The sequence below is a fragment of the Poecilia reticulata genome, chromosome 4 (genome assembly GCF_904066995.2).
Source record: "Poecilia reticulata chromosome 4, P_reticulata-male-v2, whole genome shotgun sequence".
Taxonomy (NCBI): domain Eukaryota; kingdom Metazoa; phylum Chordata; class Actinopteri; order Cyprinodontiformes; family Poeciliidae; genus Poecilia; species Poecilia reticulata.
Genome location: NC_088833.1, coordinates 12,820,351 through 12,845,989, shown reverse-complemented (window position 1 = coordinate 12,845,989; position 25,639 = coordinate 12,820,351). Strand labels below are relative to the sequence as shown.

Genomic DNA, 25,639 nt, shown 5'->3' with positions numbered 1-25,639 from the left:
ACACTGTTTTGCTTTCTCGGCCTACTCTGACCCAGTTCTCACTAATTACCCTCAAAGTATACATCAAAGACGGGTAAATCCAGGGATCTGCGGCGACGCGGCGGGGTAAGGAAAACCAGGACTATCCCTAACCTATTCACCCCATGCCATCACTGATATGGCTGTTTAAGGTTGTGTGTGTGCGCACACATGCCGAGCAGTGTCAGCCAGTACAAAAGGCAAGGCGGTGAACTTATAAATAGATCGGTCATTGTTTCGACACGGGTAATTTCTGGTGTCTGAGCTGTTCCTGACACTGTCTGCAGCACAGATTGGAAGACGGGAAGGAGGGGACGTGGGAGAGTGAGGTCATGAAGGTGAGAGTCAGCTGATTGAATGCTTGCTTGCTAACATGCATTTGCACACAAGGATAAAAACAGAGACATATATATCTGCTTATGACAAATGGCAAAGCAGGGAGGATTTTACAAATTAGATGGGCGGTAAGCTAGCAGAACACACACTTTCAAACACACAAAAAAAGCACAAAAAGGTATGGTTTGGCAGGGGCAAGGGGGCTCGTTTGCTTTCTTATGACACAGTCAATTACTAAATTGAGCTGGCAGGTAATTCTAAGGCAAATAAATGCAGGCAGGTTTAACAGAAGAAGAGGTCTTAGAGGTGGTGGTGCAATGACAGGAATTCTCTCGCCTTTTTTTTTTTTTGACAGGAAACCTATTATATGCACCACTTTATTTTTGCAGGCCAGTTTTCAATAACTGATGTTTCCAATAGTATTTCACTCCCACCAGAAGGGAAAGAAAAAGTCAAGCTTAGTTCATCACATATTCGTTTTGCTGCCCTCTCTTTTTTACTCCTAGACTTAATATTTACATTATATAAGAAAATGACTGCTGATATTATACTTTCATAAGAATTTCCTGTATGAAATTTAGCATTTGGAGTTAAGCCTCCCTCTTCTGTTAGAAGTTCTACATTCAAACAACATTACAGAGTGCTCTACATAGATTTTTTTTTCTTTAAACAAACAAACTAAAGAAAAAAAAAAGAAGAGAAGGAGAAATAAAACACTATAAATATACTACTTAAAAAAAACTGCAACATCCTCATTATAAGTGCCATCTCAAAGAAGCGTACTGGGAGTCAGGGCCGACCTTGGTATCCCGTTTGAATATTGTTTTAATGCTGCGCCTGGTAATTGAGAATGCAATGCTAACAGTGGACTTTTCTTTCTTCTCTTATTTTCTTGGGCAATGGGGATGCAAACAATCTTGTCATGAAATTATTTGTTTGGTTTTTTAAAACCATGCTTCAGAATTAACCAGTAACACAAAGGAGTTTATTTTTTTATGTAAAAAATAAATAAATAAATAAATAAATAAACGCATCATTGCATTAAAAAAAAAAACTGAGCAAAAAAATAAAAATAAAAGATAAAATAAAATAAAGTGAAGCAGGCAGAGCATGCCACACGGACAAAATTACCAATTGAGTGAAACAGGAAAGGAAAACGTTCCTTCTGAATGGGGCTGCTGTTCAAGTCTGGATGAGTCGAAAGAGAGAAGCGTGACCCAGAATCTGATGTTTTTATTTCCTCAGCTAAATGAAAAGCACTGACTTGGAGTGAATCTTGTTAAAGCCAGATTGTGATAGTTAATGCCCATTAACATGTATAGGTTTCTTAAGAAAGACACTGTATGCTCAATTCTTCTCCCAATCTATAAGCAGAAATAAAATTCTACATCATCTTGTCTAGACTTAGGCCCCTATTAGTTTTTGTTTAGAATTATCTTCCATTTACATTGTGTGAAGTCACAAAAAACTCACATTTGAAGGCAATAAAAAGCCAAATGCTTTCATCCATGTGTTATAAAATTAATCCAGTTAGACTTAAATTAGAGTAGGCCTAGGTATTTATCATCTTGTTTATAAATATTGTGTAAATTTTTTTATCAACAATAAATACTAGCTATGGTGTTTAACAATCCCAAAACTAACAATATTGTCAAGGTTGTTCATTTCCTACTCCATACTGTTATCTTATTGAGAAAATGAATTAATATCAATAGATTTCAAAATATAATTAGAGTTGTTATCTTGTTCTGTTTAGCAATAAAAAATAACATCTCAATGTAACGAGTGTCCTGGAGTAACTTATTTAATAGCAATCGGTATTTAAAGAGCAGGACTTGAATTTGTGAGGCTTCAACTGCTGTGACATGCAGTAGCAGCCATGCAGACAAGAAGAAATTGAAAAGTTTGAAGTTATGGTAAAATGAGAAGAAAACAATTGAGCAATTTGTACCAATTTGTAACTGAGCTTCAAATAAAACAACAGACTCAAGATACTGAGCTACTGTCTGACTCCAAGACCAAAGACAAGAACACTCACGTGTTTATTAATAATTAAATATGAGCAGAGGTAAAGGAGTAATAACGTAAAGTAAAGTATGGATGGGTTTACTGGTGAGCTAAAACTAAAATATCACTGACATCTGAGTAAAAGGTTATTCATATAAGGCCTAATTACAAGTGACTATATGTGTTTGTATACACAAACCTGTCAAAACCACCAAATGTCTCTTAGAGTTTTGCTCTAAGCAACGTCTGAGTGAAAAAATAGAAAACCTCTTCTTGCACAATCATTTTAGAGGCCATAAAAGCATTGCTTACTCACACAACAAATCTTCCATATGGCAAAAATCAATAGGCAGAGCAACACTTTATTGATCATATCTATATCTTTGATATACTCTGATGTCAACTAGCCAAGTCTGGTCTGTGTGTGCGTGTGTGTATGTGTGTTTGTCTAAGCGTCGATATCTGTTTGGAGGTAGTGAGCGCATTTTAATGCAAATATTAAATTCTAAAATATCTTGCAAGAATGTGAATCAATCTTAAAATTAAATTATGGTGTGAAGTTGTCTCTTAGAAAAGCAAAAAGTACAATTCAGCTAAAAAAAAGAAGTTGTAATGTCTTTCAACTCATAACAATAAATGCACTTTAACTTTTAAGTTTCAAGTAATTACACACCTTCTTTCTAAAACAATACAACAATGCTTTTTCAAAGTTGATTTTAGACCTTAATAAAATGATGAATTTCACATCTATAGGTTTATTCCGCCTGTGAAAATCTCCTACTTCATGAGATTTATGAGAAAACTGAAAACATTTGTTAATGTGAGGAATTAGATCTAAATACAAAATGATGAAACAGACAAAATAACTTTTCTTATCGATTTCTGACTACTCAGCTTTTATAAAGGCACAGGGCTGCCCTCCTCAGGAAACAAAGCACTACAACAGAAATAAACCAACACATTTCTGAGTAGCACTTTCCCAATCAAAGGCAAAAACTATCAACAACTCGCAGAGAACAAGCATCACCTTAATATTTGCTTTACCGACTGCTCAACTTCCTTCACCTCTCCTATGCTTCCCTTTTTTTTCTCACCAACATCTAACTATCTCTGAACCTCAAAGTTATTGATAGTTTAAAGTTATGGGATAATAATAGGATGGACACTGCATGGCCAGGAACCTATTATACCCAGATAATAGATGGTACAGGGATTTTGAACGACATTACGGCGAGATTGGATGACAAAGAGAGGAAGAATTTATGGCCTACCCAAAGAGCACCCATTCTTCTCTTCTATCTCTTGCTGATAAGGGAGTAGATGAGGCATGACTGTATTTATGGTGAGGATGTTCATAAAAAAGAAATAAATAAAATAATAAAACAAGTAGTAGTAGGCAAGAGTAAAAAGTTTCAAGCATTCAAAATTCATGCTGATGTTTATTTTTGATAAGAAAAATAAAAAAAATAAGACAAGGGACTGTGATTTCTCACATTTAAAAGAAGTCAAAAAAATGTAGATGCACCACAAAACCAGGTCTTGACTGGATTCCATTGTTCAGCCAGAATGGGCTGACCTGTGACAAGCTGCTCTGAAAAACATTTTCTGATCTGTGTAAGTGCTACCGGTTGGTGTAAGCAAAACCACTCTTTGGTGTCGATGCTTACTGTTCGAAGATGACAAAAAGTTAGTATCAGGGAAGTGTTCTTGATTAGGTGACAGGAAGCAAAGAGATGTAAAAGCTGTTCAAAAGGAGGACATATTTTCCAGGACATGTTGGGGTACGTCTGCAGTTCATTTAGGCTGTGAGAGAGCAAGACGTAAAGCAAATTAAGGAGTATTGAATAGACAACCCTCCAGTTGTCATGTCTCACCTCCTCCATGAACTGAATTTCAAAGTTCTAGGAGCCTTTTGGAAATCTAAATGAATGCAGACGTCTAGAAGATACAGATGTTACAATGATTGTTTTGTAACACACACAATGTGACTGTCTCGATTTATGGACCACACAGCAGAAAGGCTATTTTGTATCTCGTATTAAAACAGCTCAAGAGCCACTGGAATTTGACAAAAATCGACATCTGCAGGTGAACGGTTAAAGTAGATTGGTGCATCTCTGCTGGGTCGTCTGATTTGAGAATGTTACTCCACGGGTCAAAAAAGGTACAAGTCTTGCACTTTAAATGACAACAGTAGATTCTGGTTGCAAAGTAACACATGGCAAACATTTGACTTGCTGGAATTAAATACAAACAAAGAAATAGAAAAAAAGTAAAACATCATGATGATCACATGAGTGGAGTGAGAGCCTGACACAAAACCTCGATTCAGGACATAAAACTTTCTACAAGTTCAGAAAGGCAAAAGTGCATTAATGCAAGTGATTTTTTTCACTATAATGTGTTCAGGTAATAACAACAGTGGAGATAGTTTATAATTGTAAGGATTGTAGTGGGGGAGATGAGCGAGCTGCATCAGGGAGAGCTGTAAGAAAAGGCTGGTCAACATTATCTGTTTTATTGATTTCATAGTAAAAGCTTGCTGCTGAAGCTTTGTGTTACTTGGGCTGGGCCCAATGAAAATATAACAGCTACAAATAAAGAAAACAAAACACATTGTTAACATTTCTTACCTATTTATGGGTTTGTTCGTTTCATCACTTGTCTGCCAGAAATGTGCCTGTCCCAGTCTTATGGTTATACCAATTTAATAATTTGTGCGATTGGTATTTAGTCTACTCTCTAACAAACAGATTGTTGACACTGAAGACAGCAAGACTGTCTTCAGCTCAAGTGTACCGTTACACTGTAAAACAAAAAATATCAAGGGGACAAGAGAAAATGGCCAATGCCAATGCTGAGAGACCACAGCTTCGCTCATAACTAAATTCTCAGATAAACATGAGGACGGATGATGAAATTTGCCAAGATGAGGTAAAAACCTTGAATGCTGAACCAGCTTCCTGAGAGTTAAGAAAAAAAGAGAGAAATCATAACTCAGGCACATTCTGCAGCCATAGATTTTCTGACATGAAGTAGCAACTGACTTGAGACAGCACAACCACTAATAGAGATACCATCAATAAATTGCAACTTAAACATATTCTGCAATCTATGTCTTATTTTTTTCATCCCAACCACCTTAATCAGAACAAATTAGGCCTTTTCTAGTCTATAATGGCATTGAGTTTTCTTTATGGTCTCATCTGCTTGTGCCAATTTTCACTGATTTAGTTCTATAAAAAATACATGAAAGACATAAAATGTTCCACAAGAAATGTATATTTTTCAACTGGGAGGAGGACAAGTCCCCATCAAGCATAATCATTGTGATGGCCATGAAACCATGCATCGTTTTCCTTTCAGTTTGTAATCATGCATATTTTTTATTTAACACATAAAATCCCTATAGGATATGTTGGAATTTTTGGCTATAATGTGATAAAAGTGAACTTTTACAAGGAACTGTACAGATGACTTCACTCAACCTATTTAATATTTTTAGATTACCGTTATAGCCAATAAGAAATAATAAGAGCAATGTGTTTCCTCTATTCCAGACACAGAGCAGGTGCTGCCCTGCACGTGGAGAGTGGCTGCAGAGCCTCAACTCCTGCTGAACTTGGATTTGAGTTCTCTGACTCCAATCCATTCAAGGCTAGTTAGTTTGAAGTGAAACCTAAAGTTGTAAACCTCCCATGTATATTTTGTATAAATGTAGTGAGACGTTTCAGAAGCCAGATTATAATGGGGTCTTAGTTTCACCTTGGATATTATTTAAGCCCCATGTGAGAAAACTGTTCAAATCTGCTCTCACTCATTGATGCAGTTCTGGCATAAAAGTCACTTGAATGACGTCGTTGCCCAAATCACCAGCACAACATTAAATATGGTTGAGTTTGGAGTCTGAACATGCCTGTACGGTTATTAAAAATAGGTTTATTTGTCATCGGTTTACCAAAATGTAAAAGCCCAAGAACTTTTCCGTATGACCACTTGGATATTTATCCTTCAGAGTGGAGCGTTTTCTGTAAAATTTATTGTTTTCAGCAAGAAATGTTATAGATTTTTACATTTTTATTTGCTTTTATCAAAGAAAAATTCATCGATTCATTAAAAGAGTCCCTGAACTAACATAACAAACTGCCATAGAAAATAGAATTTTTGTCTTTATACAAGAAAAAACAAACAAACTTATTCACTTTTGTTCAAGTCACTGATTAAAAGTGTAATCAATAAGTGACAACATTTTTTGGTGTCTTTTAGTTAATGACCAGGGTCAAAAAGAGAAAACTTAAGAGATCCACGAAATATAGAAAAGGAAGCAGACAAAGAAAAACGGAACATAGGATTCAGAGACGAAAAGCTGAATAGACAGAGCCGGTTAGAATTAAGCACATAACAATAATCCATATCAGAGATTAAAATGTTAAACAGCGCAGTCCTACAACAAGAGCAAAGTAAACCCCCCTGTGTTAATTACTGCCGACATGTAAAAAATATAATTAGATATGAGAGGGAAACAGAAACTATTTATGGTAAGCAAAGGATCTGACTTAATGATTAGAGTGGAGCTAAGTCCTCTATTGATTTTCCGGTTAAATATACAGCTCAATTACAGATACAGCTGATTAAAAGATAACTACAACCTGCAAAAGCAGATGCAGAGAAGTGGGGGGAAGGGCAGAAATCCAGTGTGGTCTGCTACAGAGAAAGTATTACAAAATATGTTTCAAGCTTTCCATTTGGACAGCAAAGTAGAAAATAACACTTACATGCAGAAAATCATGATCCAAACAAGTGCCTTTCTTATTAAAGAATAGATGCATATTTGAATATCAATGTGTGGGTATATCAAACAAAATATCAAACAAAAAATATAAAACAGCAAGAACAGTACAGTATCCACTAAATTTTTAGAACGGGTTTTGACAATGTGAACTAAAGAACAATAATCCTGAGCTTTGAATACAAAAAGGCATAAAATAAAATGAAAAGAACAATTAGAGTACAATTTTCATGTTTAAGTAATTCCCTTTTTAACACACAGACAGCAACCTTTTCCCCTCTTTACTTTATATTTGTCAATGACAAGTAAAAACACCTTGATGTATGTCCTATCCTCTTCATGTGAGAAATGCAGAATTGCTAAGTTTAATAGAAAACCTTTTTGTTCCTGATTTGTGAACAAAATATTGTTTACATTGCTTAAACTGTGATGTTATTTACGACCTTTGCCTTTTTCCAGCTGATAGTAACAAACAGATGGTTGTTTTAAAGGTTTTACATAAGGAAAAAACTTAGAACAACTGTTTCTTGTGACATATTACATTATTACAAATCACTACATGCAATTACAATCAGCCTAATGTGATATATGCAACATTTGTTCCCAGAATGCAGTTTTAAGTGAGGGAAACAGATAAAACTGGAATTAGTACAGATGGGTATTCTTGGTCAAACTCAGAGCGAGGCTGACTGAGGCCCTAAGCACAAATTCATCCAGAGGCCTAATTCCAATTAAGACCAAGAAGTAACACAGTGCTGCTAACTTCTGTTTTATTGTCTATGCTTTAAAAAGTACTGACCTAATTGTGAATTAAAATGTATGACAAACTGCGTGTAGATCAGTTGCTTCAAATGATTTATTACTAATGAGAGCTACACATAAAGTGCTAGTTTTAAAAATAGTTTTTTTTTTTTCGATATTTAATGTCCATTGTGATTCTATAAAAACAACGCAAGGTAAAATGATCAGCTTAATATTTTTGTTTTTTACGTAAATTGTGAATTAAAAACATTTCATTTGGAAAAAATAAGTTTTTAGCTCGCAACACATTTTTGAGCAGGTTTTTCCAACTACTGCAGTGAACCAGAAGAGAAGTATTGCAAATACACACTTATACTGTATATTGAATCTATTTAAACAATTTAAAGCCTGATTAACAACATGTTGGAAGAAATGCACCATCTCAAATTTTTACAATCCTTTTGTTAAGTGAAATAAAACATGACAACTTCATATGCTATGGCAACCATGGAAAAAGATCAAAATATTGCAATATTTACAGTTTTGATGTGTGTGTAAAGCATTTTTTTTAGGTTAGACATTTGAAGAAATAGATACATTAGCTTTAATTATTACTCGAGCTACAGAGGCGTTCCTCTGTATATGAATAACCTGCATATCTGTGAACATTTCCTGTGGGAACCAACAAAGTCTCTTGGATTGATAAGTTTGTGTAGCATCACTGTACTTGGAAAGTGCAGTGTTTACATGTTAAAGTTATATTCATATGAATGCCAGGATAAAAAGTTCCTGAGCAGAGAACTGCACTGACAGCAAATGAGAAACTAAACTGACACTTTAATGTTCCAGCTGATGAGTAAATGAAAGGAATTTTCAGAGAATCTTGTTCTTCGGTTTTCTTTTCATTAGAAATTAATCTTAAAATCCATCCAATATATTGTTTTCTTCTTTTTATATTTCACCAATGGTACTACATCAATTTTCTAAATAGATTGTGCAATTATCTGTCTATTGCTGCTTTTGCATTGATTTGTGCTTTTTATATCTGGTCCAGAGACCTTGTGCAGTCATAAAAGGAATCTATCCCATGTAAAAAAGAAAAAAAAAAAGAAGAAAAAAAACATGCATGAATGTGCATGAATGTGGGACCATTAAATTTGTTTATGCATTCATGGAGACTTTAACCTTTTTTTTGTTAGTAAAAAATTAAGTGCAAAACCTTGGGACGTGAAGTGTTTCGTTTTTGAAATATCAATTTTTTTAGTCTTCAATGTCTGTTCTAATAACATACATGAGTGTGTATGTGTACCTGTAGGGAATTGAGAAGAATGAAGAGGTAGGCCATAACGATGGAAAATGGTACCAAAACACCGAAGAGCCATGTGAGCCCAAGGATTGGCAGCAACACCAACACCGCTTTCACTGCGGCCCTGCACTCACATGAATACAAGAATAAATCAAGTGAGGAAATCAAACCACACACATGCAAATCTGAGCTAAGAAACATAAGCAAGATCTGATTAAGTTCTGACAGTCAATTTTATTTAATTTCCAATTCAGATCAATATTATTTAACCTTTTTTTTTTAAGTCAAGGAATATTTCATTTGGACAGCAACTCTTCCCTGGACAAAACCAAAGACTTGCATTACCATGCAATGCTAATGTGAGGAAAAAACTTCAAATATGCACAGGAAGAAACATGCTCGGAAAAAAATAAATAAATAAAAATCTCTGAATTTTATTAACGGATATTGGTACATGTAAAATAAGTTTGATCTGAAATAGATAAATAATATTTAGACCCAAACAAAATGCACAAAAAATAATTCAACTATTCGGATTCCTTTCTGATTATATTAAGCTTTATTTCCACTTCTTCCAGCTTGCATAATATCCACCCTTGCATTTTCAACTCCTTTTAGAAGAAAACTCAGCAGCTCCGGCAGGCTGCTTCTTCCATACACAAAACCATGTGGGCAGGAAAGCTGATGTGGTGACAACTTCCCACCCTCAATGTGACTTAATTCTGTTTAGAGTCAAATTAGCTTCCCACTCAGGTGACTGCCAAAACCGCAACAGCTGTCTGTGCATTTGTGTGTTTGTGAAATGACATGCACCTAGAACTGGTTTATTCTGTGAGCCAATGTGTTTGACTTTCCACGCCGGCTGCCGCCCAGAGGTGCGACACAGTTCAAGGCCTGCATTGAAAACTCTCACAGTGCATTTACTGTGCTCCTCAGTGGACCCACAAATTAAAACATCCACATAAATACACAGTTTTATTTGTATTACCATCAGATTTTAACACTGATCGTGTATGGAGGCAGGGTATGTTGCACGCAAAAAATGAACTCTTATTAGAGCAATGATACACTTCATACCGTCTCTGAATCGAATAAAAAAATTTAAAAAGAGTGATACGGTACACTGTTATAAACCAAAAACTCTTACAGACCTTACAGGACATCAACACCCAATAAAAGCAGGATAAACACTAAGGAACTGTAGGAATTTTAATTATAAAAGCTACATGGAATTACGACATATTAATAACACTTGAAGTAATTTAAATATTTTTAAAAAATATACAGAATTAATGCAAAGCTACTTAAAATATGTATTTTGGCAGGTTGATAAAAAAGAAAAGAAAATACATTTGGATTCGATTTGTGACTACAGCTTTCGCCCAGCATCCCCGACACATTCATTTTTAAAAGAGGACAAATGGTGCCTCCTAGTGGCCACTACCTGATCTGCTCATAGGTTTGCTCAGCAGGACTCATGCCCAAGGCGAGCATGATGGACCTTCTCTTTGCTGTCGAGATGGTGATGATTACCACCCTGGTCAGAACCAAGATATTGACCTGGAAACATATTTAAACAAATGAAAATAGAACAGAAAAAAGTCAGATAATTACTCTTATTTTGCTGTATGTCTTTTCCTTTTTGACTGTTCTGTGCAAACAAATTATTACAGATTTGCTGGTCTAATAATGTGATTTCACCTTTAAAAAAAATATCATAATGCAAGCTCACATACATTAACTTGAAGAAAAAAGTGGGGGAAAAAAAGTCAAAATACTTTATAATTAATGATCAAACTGGTGAACAAAATCAAACTGTTACACTTTTCTAAAAATAATTTCCAAGGAAAAGACCAGCATTTGGGTCACAGTAACAGTTGGATTTCCAGATACACAAAAGGTGAATGTTCTTTTTATTTAGCACTTTAGCAGTGAAAATAGGACAATCATCAACTTAAAGTAAATAAATAAATTCCTGACCATTATGATGAAGATGACCGGACCAACAAATCCCCAGATGATACCATTTTGGACACTGAGCCAACAGTAGTCATCAGCTGAGTATTTGCCTGAGGCCGACGCAAGAGTGATGGTGACGATCAGCACAGGAAGACCTGGTAGTATTAGAATAAAAATGTATTTACTTGAGATTAAGTAGTTTGAATTAAAAAAAAAAAAAGAAATACATGGAGATTACAAACATTTGTGGCACTCAAGTCTTTTTATTTATAAAAGATTTATTTAAATTTTAAAGAATATCTGCTTAATGTCCAAGATTCTTATGACTTTACAGGTGTTTTCATAAAGGCACCAGACCTGCTTTGCTTTTTCAGTGACAGGGCAACAATTCATATGCACAAAACCACCATACCCCAACCGATGAGATAGTAATACTTCATATGATGATCCTCGCTGAGGTTGACTGCAACTACTTTGCTCCAGAGCAGCAGCCCTTCAACCAGCATCCAACTGAAAGCTGCCATGAAGAAAAGATGGAGCAGCGCAGCAACAAGTGTGCAAGCCACCTATGATTACACGAAAATCACAAACAGAAAAATTGCAAGATTTTGGCTTACATTTCAAAGTGAGGTTATGCAGTGACCTTCACTTCACTTTGCAATTAGTAATTGCAAAGAAGTCTCATAAAAGGTTCATTAATAAAATAATTAAATATGGTTGATATTATATGTAATAACTGATCAAAATACTGTGTCGTGATTGTTAGAGTTTGAAAAGGAAATTTTCAGACACCTATTAGTAAGACACATACACATTTTTTCTCACTGTCTGAAATTATATTAGACCAAACTCCTATCAGCAGTTTCCGATGGCATGACATCACCATCCGGGCATTCTCCTCAATGTTTGAAGCAATAGCAATCATTCAGATCTGATTTAACTTCAGACAGTGAGGAAAAAACGTGTATGTATCTTTGCAATTAGTGCATGACAATTTCTGGTTTCACCTCTAAATACAGCTTCCATAAATTAAAGATGTTGGAAAACAAATAAATTGCAATAGAATTACAAAACACACTGAACATCCAAACAAGTTAATTATGTTGTATTATTTCAGGCCTTGTTATGGAAGACCTTATTAATACTAAAATAACCAACAAGGTTAGAGTTATCTGAGGAAGAGTGGCAAACAGCATGCAAACTGGCCCACACCAGCTCTATCAACACTGCGTTTAAAATGATCCAATTCAAATGGTTAATGCGGGTTTATATAACACCAGTGGACCTTAACAGATATAATAGGGAAATATCTGATGTATGTCCAAAGTGTACAGGGGATAGAGGAACTTGGATTCATTGTGTGTGGTACTGTAGGAGGTAAAAGATGCAATTGAGAAAATTATTTCCAAACAAATAATTATGGATCCGAAGCTGTTTGTGTTTGGACTATGCCCAGAAAAACATAATTATACTAAAAACGAACAAACTTTTATAAACTTAGGTCTGCTCAATGCAAAAAGATGTATATCACTTTTCTGGGGAAAGACCCATAGACCGACTATAAACCTGTGGTTGCAGCAGATGAAATCCACCCTCCCTCTGGAAAAGATTACATATGTATTAAAGGGTAAACAGAATCTGTTTGAATTCATATGGAATCCCTTTATTAGGTATGTCCAACATCTGAACTTCTTGGAGGACGGCGCAAATGACTGAAGATTATGTTCACTGCAGTTCCGAAAGACAATTCTATTGGAGGACATACACTGCTGAAGTAAATATCTCAGTATACGGATGAGGTGTGGATTATGCGATGGGTTACATTGGAACTAAGAATGTGAGAGACATTTTGTTGTTCTTGTTTTGTGTTGTGTATTTCATTGTGACTTGAACCAAACTTCTATCATCACTGGCATTCTTTGTTAAATGTTCAAACGGTTTGTCTTAACTGTAAAATTCCAATAAAGATACTTGGAAAAATAAAAAATAAAAAAATAACCAACAAGCATCTTCTCTCCCTCAGGGGGGAAAAACTAGTCTTGACTAGCCGGTCAAGACATCTTAGTAACCACCAGAGAGAGGCTGGGCCTTCTAGCTGATTGGTACAGTTTTATGGTCACTTATGTTACATCATCTGCCAAAATTATTTGTTTTCCATTTGTTTTTACATATTCAACCGCAAATAAAAGCAAAACAATGTATTGTATTTGGTTAATTAGACCTTCTAATAATTATGAGTTTGATATTTTTTTCGTTATCACTATAATTTGTATCTCATGCAGGAGTAAAATTGAAAACATGTCTGCAACCAGCACAAAGCTATTGTTTAACGCCACATTTTCCCACCAGCAAGCTTATACTATCTTATTTGATTCACATTTGTCTATAATCTGTCTCTAAGAGCGACATTACTCACATAGACTGATAAATAAAAGATTTGTTTCCTGCCTGTACGGTACCTTGCTGTGTATGGCGGAGCCACTGCAGAGCAGAATCACCTGGGCACAGATCAGAGCTATAAACAGGTTTTTATGGATGGAGGTCCGGTCTGATTTAGGGATGCTATAAACACAGAAAGGGACATTTAAAAGGAAAAATATTTAGTGAGACTGAATCACATCATATGAGTGCTGATGAAATGTTTGAACTCAAATGAAAGTTTAGGTTTTTCTTCATTTGGTCTCTCTATAGATCCTTATGGGATGTTTTAAAGGGCAGCAGAGATAATTGTCGCAAACTTAAGGCAATTACCCATAAAAGTACAAAATAAACGTAATGACAATACAAAACGTAGATTTATGTTAACGGGTTGAAGTTAAAAGAAAAAATGACAAACTATAAAGAGAAACTATAAAGCGAAAATCTATGACTGACTATAATTTAGTGTCCATTTTTCATTAATTTTGCCTGATAATCCTCATGAGGACAGGTGTTGGTGAGGCCAAATGGAAGGTAACTTTGGCTGAAGTTTTCAACAAAAACCATCTTGAAGTAGCTAAGTAAATTAAACGATAAATGCTAATGATTGTTACTATTTCCTTGGATACACTGAAAAAGCTCAGTATGACTAATATGTAAAAAAATGAAAATCAACAGCAATCTCACTAAGTGAATACATTTTTCAAAGTGTAAGATTACTTTTACTTTTATTGTTAAGTTAAAGAAAGATGATGTGAGGTCCATGTTAATTCAGTTAAATTAATCCAACTATTTTATGCATGTGTCTATAATACACCACCTCTAGGCACATCTGATCTAATTCTATAAATTTGTCACATGATTCCTTCAACTTGCTGAGATTTAATTGGAAATAAGGGAAAAGAAAAACCTTAGTTTCCTATTTTATTTTCCAGAAAAATACAATCGGCAATAAAACATTTTTATTGATAACAGAATCCATTGTCAGATTAAATAAAACTCATTTAAATGGGTAACAATAATCATTTATTTTCTTCCCGCTTAATTTGCTGAAGAAGTTTAGGATGTGTCATTTTATACACAACAGAATAATATAATTACTCTTTTCACCAAAGTATTAAACCACAACAAGCTGACACAGCTTTATGCTTCTCTTTATGAATGTGCTGCAGCAGTGCAGCAGTACTAAAACTTCCATTAAAGCTCAATTATTTAAACCAATTAGGCTAATGTGTTGCTTCGCACCAAAATACATCTTACATTCTCTAAGCAAATCTCCACCTTTCCAGTCAGTGTTTTATCTGTGAAGTGGGATGAGTTAAATGAAGATCACACAGCAGAATGTGTGAAATGAACTGCTGCCCTCTTTGCTTTAAGGGCATTTATAAATTGTCAGGGCAGCAGCTCTTCTGCTGATTGAGATCCCTATGTGACTATAATGTTAATTGCCAGCTGTGGGATTTCACCATAAAACTTCGGAGAGGACTCACATGTAGACAACAGCAATTACAGCATTAGCACGAGTCAATACTAATAAAAGCCTGTAGGACAGAAGGGGAGTGGCCAGATTCCCAATATGTCATCCCATGCCAGATGAATGTGAGTATTTTTAGTCATTTCAGTTCATTTAGAGACCTATTCTGGAGTGTGAATCAACACATTTTTCTAATAGGAGCAAGATGAGCTAATAACACAAGCATCCAGTTTACAATCAGAAATAATCTGAATTAAAATATTTAACCAACACTTGGCAACAAATACCCGGAGAATGAATGTTGTGGGAAAAGAAGTTTATTCTTAAGTTTAAGGCAAATCAAACCAGCTCAAAGTTTGTTGGCTGTGACAACACAGAGGCTATTTATTTGCATCATTGGCGAATGGAACAGGAATGTTAAACAGTTACTCACTCCAGGACAGTGAAGAGCATCAAGGTCACCACCAGTGCGCAGAGAGATGCCCCACAGCCAATGAATGTAAGCTTGGTCAAAATAAGCTCTTCTTCAGGACTCCACTGAAACAAAGGACACGCATGGTAATGGAAAAGAGAAAATGAGAGTGGGAAACCTTTTCCAATATGGAGATTTGGTTGGTAAATCGTACGGTAAATCCTAAAATTTTAGGTTGCTATATTTTTTACCTTTCACTAGCATTGATCTTCACATGAAAAGACATTGGAACTGAGGATTGTGAATACTCTATTCAACTCTATTCATGTGTAAGATTAAGCATATTTCAACTATGAAAAACAATTTCACGCCTTCGACTACTTAATGTGTGTGAGACTAGAGCCCATAATATCTGCCACAAATCTTCATTATCTTTATATTTATACTGATATCCATCTTCAATAAAAGTTTAAAAGCTCTTTAACTTTACTAAACAAGAGTTCAAATTAATTATGGCCTATGGTCGTTTATAGTCACCTCATAAATTGTTTGCTAGGTTTTACGTCTAAACATCTAAGCTTTCACTGAAAAAAACAGAACGGAGCTCCAATTAAAAGAAAATAGTTAATTTGTTACATGTAATCAAATTAAGATAGCTAAACTTAATTTATTTACATTTGTTTAACCTGACAACTTAATACACCATATATATTTGCTTGAATAAACTTAATTTGATTACGTGTAACAAATTACCGTAACTAACTTTTTTGTTTTTGGGTCACCTGTTTTCTTTTTTCAGTGTTCTCTTCAAACAATATAGGGTTTCTATGAGTATATTTCTAGAGTTTAAACCTTGTCCCATGCTTCAATAGAAACTACCACATATTAATGCCATGGAATTCACTTAATTAACTCATGTCAATAAATGTGTTGTTACCTTAGATTCCAAGTAGTTCATCAGGACTGCAAAGTTGGTTGTGTGGTTGCACAGACATGAAGTATCACTAGAGCCAATAGAGATCAGGGAGCAGCCATCACTGGACCAGCCACTCCCGTGACTATGCCTAAATAATGGAGCACAAAAGCATTGACACAAACATAAATGTTTATTAGTTCTCCCCATGCATGAATGGGTTATCACAAGGTACTTTGGCCTTTGTCCTCAGGGGTGAGTGTGTGCATCTACAGTATATTTGTCATTTCTGCCTGTATGGTGTACTCGGCCTCTCGTCCAGTGGTTACTAGAGACATTGGTTCGCATACATCTCTGTGTTGTAGAGGTATATAATACTAAGATGACAATACACTTTGATTTGCTATGCTTTTTTGGAATAAACTATTTAAGTCTGATCCTATAAAATATGAGTTTTAAAAAACAACGTTTAGACCCCAATCTTGCCATTTATTAATTTCATTGAGATCTTGTTGATAGAAAAATGTGCCATGTTTATTAAAGTGGATCTGCTGTTGGTCAAACTTACATCAGGCTGAAATTCCAAAATGCGCAAACAGCAGGAACTCTCCGGGAATACTTCGTCTAGAAGCAAAAAGATACATTTGTGTTTATTTGCCCTCTTCTCCAATAGCAAAGTGTCAAAATACGAACAACTCTCTTAGCATCCTACCATGAGGATTAAAGCATGTTCCCTTAAATGCACCACGGCAAAAGCTATAATCATTGAGGTCGACACCGAGTTCTCCAGAATCTTACATGCATCTTCTCAAAACTTTCTATGCTACTATTTCAAGAAAAGCAATGCCTTTCCCCTTTGTCATTGGACAATGTTTTCATTCAAATGTATTATTCGTCTTTCGTTTTGGACTCTTTCCCTCAGGGAAATTAATCTTTATTTTGTTGCTTAGAAATAAATGTTACAATTTTTGTTTAAATTATCTCATTAGTAGAAATGCCACTTTTGGTTGGCATTTCTCTCTCTCTCTCTCTCTCTATATATGAAAAAACCATAAATCTTTGAATAGTAACTTCAACAATAGGATGAGTGCATGTAATGGTTTAGATTATTTTACAGTATGAGGCACCATGAACAACATCACGCACCACTTGTGAAGATGAAAGGGTGTACTGGACGGCCACAGGGACTGTTTGGCCCTTCAAGACGTCTCGGACAGTCGCTGATATGACAGCAGAGGTTAGTTTGCCTGGAAGAGTACTAGAAAGGCAAAGGACAGTTATCACTAACATAAATCTTACTTTAAAATAATCTTCTCGCTTCATTTATTTGAAGGACAGATCGTCGTACAGGACTAATATAGATGCAAAGAAAATTTATAATATTTATACAGTTTTGGTAGTTTTGCTTGACGAAATACAACAAAATTAAAAAGTTCATTAGAAATATGAGATAAGAATAAATTGTTGAAGCACGTTCAGATGTACTGTTTTTATTTCGCAATAATATCAGTGGTGGAGCAATGGTGGCTAACCTCTCTGTTTTGTTTAGCTGAGTCTCTGTAGATGTCTCTGTTGCAGACACAACCTCACTGAGGTGGCTGTAGTGGGTATGAATAAGCATCACTTCTTCATATCCTGTTTTCACAGAGAAAGAACAGCTTAATGTGTAACCCATCATAGATTGGTGACAACCAAAAGAATAGAAAGTGGCTATGAGTCGACAACAACAACAACAAAAAACTGAAAGTATCTTTTAACAAGTTGGGCCTCTGACATGTTAAAAATATCTATCTATAATATTAGCTTGTGTTACCATTTAAATTTATAATTTTCATCTATGGCTGAGTTTCAAATATTAAAATCTAGACATTAATTTTCATGGTACAAAAACATAAGTCGTGGATGATAATATTTCATTCCTACCTAATTTATGTAACCGCTGTAGTTCAGAGTCTGGGATAATCAGCTCGTCGTGACGACCTCCTCTGGGCCTGTGAGAGGGGACTGCAGATGGCTTGAAGACCTGACTGCTGCTCTCGGGAGAAAGTTTTTGCCACTTCAGGTACACATCTGATAGCACAGGAAGCATAATATATGCACAGCATCTGTTATTTTATACTACTAATTCATGTTACGTGTATGAAGATGGAAACTCTGTGATGCAACGAATCCAAAACAGTACACCACCTATGTTTTTAGTAGAGAGAGTGAAGCCCCTTTGCTGAACAGACAGTGTGTCTGCAAGAGCTTCGGTGAGACTATCAATGCTCTTGATGATTGTAAATGGTCCAGTGTTGACCTGCAAACAGTTTTTTAAAAAATTACAATTAATATAGGAAGGAGTTTTATAGGTAGAAACTTTGATGAACAACTACTGTTACACAAATAAAATATCCTATCTCACCCCATCCTCAGTCTGACCAACCCACTGCGCAGCCGTTTGTGGCTCAAGCATCACATTTGCTAGGTTTAAATAGTTTGTAGCAATGGACATCATGACCTCTGCTGAATTGGTTCCTGCAGAGTGGGTGCTGGCTGCAATGCCATCAATCAGCTGAGCGAAGTAGAGGATGTCACTTGAGGTTAAGGGGTGATGGCCATCAGCCTCTATTGTATGCACAGCAGCCTGAGTCAGCTGCTGCAGGGAGGTCAAATCTCTGTTTTGGGAGGTGTTGATGCTTAGCTCCTCCATTACCTAGAGACACGGACAGACAGACAAACAGCTCTGGACCACATTAAATTGACAAAATGATTTGCACTAATTAGATAAGTCCAAAACAGCATCTTTGTGGAAATAAAATAAAATTAGAAAGTGCTTCACAAATAAATAAAAAAAAACCTCCTATGTCAAAATTATAAGTCTGATATAAAAATATAATATCTGATATGCACAGACTAGGTTTTTAATGTAGTAGCTCTGCTTTTAAGGTTTCTTTCAGTATACCTACAAATTTCTAAGTTTATGAGGATTAAATTACATCATATACTTTTGCCAAAGACAACTAGATGTCACAACTTACCTGTGTGATGTTTGGATATTTGCTCAGTTTACTGAAAAAAGGAGACTTTGGAAAACTGGGCTTTGCTGCAAAAGTATAGACAATAAAGTGTAGTCAGATCAACTGATACAACAAATTTGACAGATGAAACCTGGTGTGGCAAGTTATTTAAACTAAAGTTTGGATTATAGACCGTTTTCATTTTCAATTCTAATTAGTAATTATCATTCTTTCAGCATTAATGACTTTATCCCTGCCGAACTCCTGTGAGGTGTACCCCAAAAAACTATTTTTATCACTCTTATTTCAATCTACTTGCTACAGATGCTTGGAACTGAACTTTATAAATGACATCACAAACTGAAATGTTTGATTTGCAACTGCATGCTAGCCCGATACAGTCACAGTCTCTGGCCATTGCCCTGACATGAGATGCTGATTATGATCAGCCTTGGTGCCTTTTTTATGCTTTACAATTACATGTGTACAGTCAGATATAGCATGGTTAAATATTACATAAAATATCCAACATAAGACAGTCATAACAGGTTTTCATTAGAATACAAAAGTGTGAACAACAAACCAAAAGAAACTTACCCTTCTTTAATTGACAGACAACTTTCTTGTATGAGTTGCAACTCTCTAAGACACAGCTCTCTGTAACAGGGTTAAACACGCCACAATCTTCATCAATCATCTTTTTCTGGAAAACTTCGACAGTAAAAGTTTGGTTTTGCCAAGAAGTTCCATCCAACAACGACTTAAATAAATCCACAGTGAAATCAGCAAATTTCCCTAGCAAAGAAAATTAGTAGGATTAATGCTTTTGTTAAATTAAAAACATATCAAATGTGTTTACATAAAAATGTTTTTTTTAAAAAGGTCATCTGAAATGCACAGTTTTTAAATATCCCTTGGTTTTATTTTACAGCACAAACCTTCCAGATATTTTATAGTTTTCATTTGATCAAATGTACTATTCATATTGATGCAAATGGCCCTTTGTAAAAAAATAAATAAATAAATGTAAAAAGTCCAGTAAGTTATAAAATGTTTTTTAACAATGTTTCAGAAGTAAAATAACTTTTTATTTTGCTTGACCACCTGCTATAGAGAGCAGGTGGTCCTGGTTGATGGGTATTATAGGGTTAGATATTGAGCAGAAATAACAAATAAGTAAGTCAGAAAGAAAGTGAGTATACTATCATGTCTGCAAGTTCAGCTGTAGGAGAGGGAGTGAGGCTTTTGGACACTTAATGCTCACTGGGGACCATGATGTCAGAGAGGGAGAAGTCTGTTTTCAAGGGTGGGACTCAGAATGATCTAAGTTAAAAAGCATTTACAAGAACCATTTAGAGTTAATTCGCCAGCTACGACTTAGTAATCATTGCTCATTTTTATCCGTTAGTCTTCAGTTGGGTGGTTTAAAAAAAACAAACAAAAAAAAAAATATATATATATATATATATATATATATATATATATATATATCAGTATTGACAGCTACTGTAGATAAGGCAGGACAGAGCTTTGGAAAAGTACTTATACTCTGAAAATTAACCAGGCCAAGAAAATCTCTAACATATCATGCCACTACACGAACAGACTTCAATGCCCATTAAACTTTATATGTGATGTAAAAAGACGACAAAGTAGCACATTATTTTTAAATGAAAGGAAACGGTTTTATGTCTACATTTTTCTTTAAAATACTAATTTGCAAGGAGTGGTGTGAACTTGTATTCAACTTTTACTCCAATGTTAGCTGTGAGTCCATTGAAGAATGTTTGTAGGAGCTTTTCACATCTTGAAGTTGGGACATTTGACAATTATATCTCAGTTAGATTAGACTGAAAAGTGTCTGTCAACATCAAATTTCGAGTCTTTCCACTTGAACGTGCCAGATGGGTGGAGGTTACTACATGAGCCTCGCTCAGACCTTGGAATGATACTTAGTTGTGTGTGCACAAAAGCTGTTTTGGCCTGGTGTCCATTAGATTTTTTTTTGTCAACATAGCAACCACACCCAACCCAATTGTGAAATCAACTAATGTGAAGTAAAACAACAACAAAAAAAACCTGCATAGTTTTCTGAAGCTCTGGACTTTAAGGGATGATATTTTTTTCCCTTTAGGTTAAAACACAAATTCTTTTCCCTTTAATTTCATCATAAACTAAATCCTTGATACTAGATTTTTGCAAAAATGTTTTTCTTCTTCGTGTCATTTAAACTGTACCTTGACAGGGGCTTTCCCCCCACATCTGGTCCTCTATTTCCAGTAATGGCTCACTCCACTTAAACACCAGCCCAGAGGAGATGGTCGAACAATCGTTTTCCATGGTGAGTATTTCACAGCTGCTCAAAACCCGATCCCAAATGTGCAGATCGGTGATTCTCCCTGAGAATGCATCATTTGACTCAAAAGACCCGTTCTGCCCCCGACCGATAATGAAGAAGCTATCTGGGCTAATGCTGTCATTATTACAATTCATGCCATTCCCCCTTGAAACCACGTGACCGTGAGCGTACAGGGCCCAGCTTCCGTCATCCTGGCTCCAAGAAACACACACTGAGTGCCAGGAGTCGTCATGTTCGAAAGCGTTGATGTAAGGCCCCTGTTTGCCGTGGATCCGCAGAGCCAACTGCACAGGGTTTCTCTGGGTCAGATTTGCTCGGAGTTGGAAGTCATTAAAGGAATAAGAAAAGACTGTGGAAATTCCAAAGGTGTTTGCATTGAAGTGTAGTTGGGTGCAAACAGTCAATGAGCTCATGGAGGGAAACTTGTGCAGAAGGTGAGCATGCATCTGGTCCGAACGCCTGGAGAAATCCAGAATCAGTGTCTTGGAAGAGTCTTTGATTTCATCCCAAACAAGAGAGAGAAGGAAGTAGTTATAAGGTTAATCGTAAAATCGACGATGGATTCATTTTACTCCTAGAAATGTGGAACATTTGTGCATCTTATTTGTTGACAAAATAAGCAAAATTAACCTACGTTTTTGAGGTGTTAGGGTTTTCCTGGCAATCCACACACGATCAGAGATATTCTGTTTTTTTAAGAAGCTGTTTAGCTGTTGGTAGTCTGCCAAGTTGGAGACAATGGCTAAGTTCCCAGACAGCCGCTTGCATAGTTCCTCTGCATCCTTCCATTGCATGGCACGGGGAACATACTTGTAATAAAACTTGTCATATGGCTGGCCTCTCCTTTTCACTCTTAATGCTATTTGAAAAGCAGAGAGAATAAGTTGACAGAAAAGCTTCCACCAAAGTGGAAGTCAACACATAGGCGACATTCCAAAAGTTCAAGAGTGTCACTGCATTAAGACGGATGAGAACTGGCAAATAAATGTTATTCTCCATATGAACCAGATTACTGTGTAAATGATGCGATGACGATCTAAACAATTTGATGTCATTTCAGGATTCCAGCCATCTACAAAAGCCTTATGAGAGTTTTCCAAGTCTTTACGGTAAATGGACTCTTCAGCCCCTGCCAGACCGCTAATTATTTTTTTGTATGTGCACATCTAAAACATGCATTACAAGGGTGGATAAGTTGCACTCGCTATGAGTCACTCTCCAAGTGATGATGTAAGTGCTGAAAAACATCTGGGCGTCTCACTGAGAGGAATACCTCTCTGACTTCCCTAAAGCATGTGAGACTTCACTGCTCCAGCACAAAGTAATGCATTTTCCATGTAGCGCTCAGGCTAGATTAATCTTCTAAGATTTTTAGTCACAAGCTGACCTGTTACATCAAAAGTCTCGAGTTTTCTCTGTTTGAGCATGTTTCCACAAACATGAGTTTCCAATAAATAAGCAGGACTAAATTCCTGTTCAGTTATATCCTGATGAGTCTTGCTGTGTGTGCTAGACTGCTGCACTTTTTCTCTACATATCAGCTGATAGGCTCAGATAGAAAAATCTCTAGATCATCCACAGAAACTAATGCTTCACCCATGGAGATTTGCCTGAAGGTTTTTTTTTTATTTAGGAGAGTGCTGATCATGAAAGAATTTGGATTATTTTTTGTCTGAGGAACAATTTCTGAGAATTAGGTCACCAGATCTGTATTAGTTCAGCAGATCTAAATTTTAAATCTCCTGAATCTAACAAAATCTCCCTCTGGATGAGCAACTGCATCACAAATTGTACATAAAAATGGATTTAAGTTTCTTTACATACAGCTCTGGAAAAAAATAAGAGCCCTCTGCACTGAACCCCACTGAAAACCTCAGTTATTCCACCAAATGTTGATTTCCAAACTCTTCCTGAATTAAAACGTTAGTATTGTTGTTTCTAAATGAATGAACATAAACTTGTTTTCTTTGCGCTATTTAAGGTCTGAAAGCACTGCATATTTTTTGTGATTTTGACCATTTGTCATTTTCTGGAAATAAATGCTAAATTTTTGTTTGGAATTTCGGAGACATGTCGTCAGTAGTTCATAGAATCAAACAACAATGTTCATCTTACTCAAACATTAACCTATAAAGAGTAACTGATAAGAGGAACTGATAATTTTGCAGTGGTCTCTTCGCTTTTTCCAGAGCTGTATTTGTCATTAACTTTAGTATGAAAAATACAGTATGAAGCAAGAGGCGACATATTAACAGAAAAAAATATTTTGACTGGCCTTTAAATAAGCTCTGTTTAGATATGTAGAGTTTGAGTTTCCCATGTCAGGCATCCCGTTGGGAATGGGATGCCAAGGTTTCCCTTCTGGAACCGCAACCCCACTGATGACTTACCAGTTTTGTTTTCCTTTTATGTAACACGAGAGTTTATCATCACTGAATAAAAGCTCTCAAATTAAAGGCTGAATTTTTCTGAAACATTCTGGGTGAAATTATGTTACTGCAATGAAAGATGAGATTCACTGATGTCTACTCCTAAATGTGGTCGACACAGAAGAAGAATACTCAATGAAATATTCAACAGGAAGAGACATAAATAAATATCCAATAAATAGATGTAAAAAAAAAAAAAGCAAGGAAGCACACACACAAAATAAAATCACTCAAAAAAAATAAAAGCACTCAGTATAAGAACAAAATGAAAATAAAACTAATAAAAAGGCTTAGCTCAAAAGAGAGGAAATATGCAGTGTTAACAAAGTGATAAAAAATACATAATGTAACTAGACAAATGGGAAGAACATCACTGTAGCTATTTTGTAAGAGGAAATTAACTTACCTAATATCCAGCTTTGAACGCAAACCTGTAACACAAATATAGTTCAGCTGTGAAAACAACTCAAGTTAAATTAGTAGGCAAGCGCTCAAACTTGGAAACGAATTAGTGACCCAATGAAAAACTGCGTTCTCCCCGCCCAGTTCTGTTTTTAAAGTGTTCAATTTAACAAGAGGAGTAGTAACAGATTGCACACGTGCTTTTCAAACCAACAGGAACGCACATTCCAAATAGTTTTAAAATAAATACTACTGGTTAAAAAAATAAAGACTACTTACAAGCAGAGATAAAATGGGGAAATACAACCAGTGCATCCTGAAACAAATACTTTGTTAGCTGGAAATAAAGCGACAAATCCAACTGATTTCCAAAAAAAAAAAAAAAAAAAAAAAAAAACACAACGCGTTGTTTTTACCTGATTTGTTCGTCTCTTTTGGTCGTCTTCTCATTTCAAGTCGAGCTGTGTCTGTGAACGCACCATCAATCCGTTCTGAAGTATGTTTACTTCTTAACCATGCAAAAGTAGAGCCGAAGTGCTGCTGACTCCAGGGAGCATGAAGGGAGGATGCAGATGAGGCTACGCAGACGATGAGTGGGTGTAGCCTGGAGCGAGCAGCAGAGGGTGGTAAAAGTGGGGTTCAAGGACATTTGGGGGCTCGAGGGTGGACTTCTTGGGGTCTAGTAATTTTCGAAACATAGCAAAAAATGTTTAAGTGTTGACTAGTTTTCAAACCTTTGGCAATTAATTGTGGTAAGCTAAATATTAGTTTCGGGACCAAATCCTAATAAACTATGTTTTTCTTAAAAGTGATTAAAACTAATCACAGTTTGTGTGGTTCTGTTAATCCACCTCGTATTTTACAGTGATACACCGTAGCTCAGTGGAATTAAGGTGTTTCCTGTATGGTCAAATTAAAAAAAAATACTGCTACAATCTCAGAGCCCTATTGTTAATACAATTGCATGCTAGTATTGGAAAATGTATACATTTTTCCACTTTTATCCTTGAAGATTGAAAGAATGTCTTTTCTTTTCAAGATTTCAACGTTTCAGTTTGTCTTTGATTTTTTTTGGTC

General features: G+C 35.7%; 1 protein-coding gene across 1 annotated transcript in view; it reads right to left on the bottom strand.

Moving 5' to 3' along the window:
- Positions 1-25,431, bottom strand: part of LOC103463509 (adhesion G protein-coupled receptor D2) — an 82,029-nt gene extending 56,598 nt beyond the window's left edge. The window contains exons 1-20 of the mRNA XM_081606262.1: positions 24,979-25,431; positions 24,842-24,878; positions 24,567-24,591; positions 22,366-22,590; positions 21,610-22,224; positions 19,970-20,167; positions 19,394-19,458; positions 18,778-19,068; positions 18,561-18,672; positions 18,297-18,443; positions 17,906-18,008; positions 17,520-17,631; positions 16,942-16,997; positions 16,398-16,524; positions 15,482-15,585; positions 13,616-13,718; positions 11,569-11,722; positions 11,178-11,311; positions 10,642-10,757; positions 9,201-9,321 (exon numbers count right to left, since the gene is read on the bottom strand). Of these exons, the coding sequence (XP_081462388.1) occupies positions 9,201-9,321; positions 10,642-10,757; positions 11,178-11,311; positions 11,569-11,722; positions 13,616-13,718; positions 15,482-15,585; positions 16,398-16,524; positions 16,942-16,997; positions 17,520-17,631; positions 17,906-18,008; positions 18,297-18,443; positions 18,561-18,672; positions 18,778-19,068; positions 19,394-19,458; positions 19,970-20,167; positions 21,610-22,224; positions 22,366-22,590; positions 24,567-24,591; positions 24,842-24,877 (2,844 nt within the window). The 5' untranslated portion in view covers position 24,878; positions 24,979-25,431. The remainder of the gene's footprint in view (positions 1-9,200; positions 9,322-10,641; positions 10,758-11,177; positions 11,312-11,568; positions 11,723-13,615; positions 13,719-15,481; positions 15,586-16,397; positions 16,525-16,941; positions 16,998-17,519; positions 17,632-17,905; positions 18,009-18,296; positions 18,444-18,560; positions 18,673-18,777; positions 19,069-19,393; positions 19,459-19,969; positions 20,168-21,609; positions 22,225-22,365; positions 22,591-24,566; positions 24,592-24,841; positions 24,879-24,978) is intronic.
- Positions 25,432-25,639: the final 208 nt, after the last annotated feature.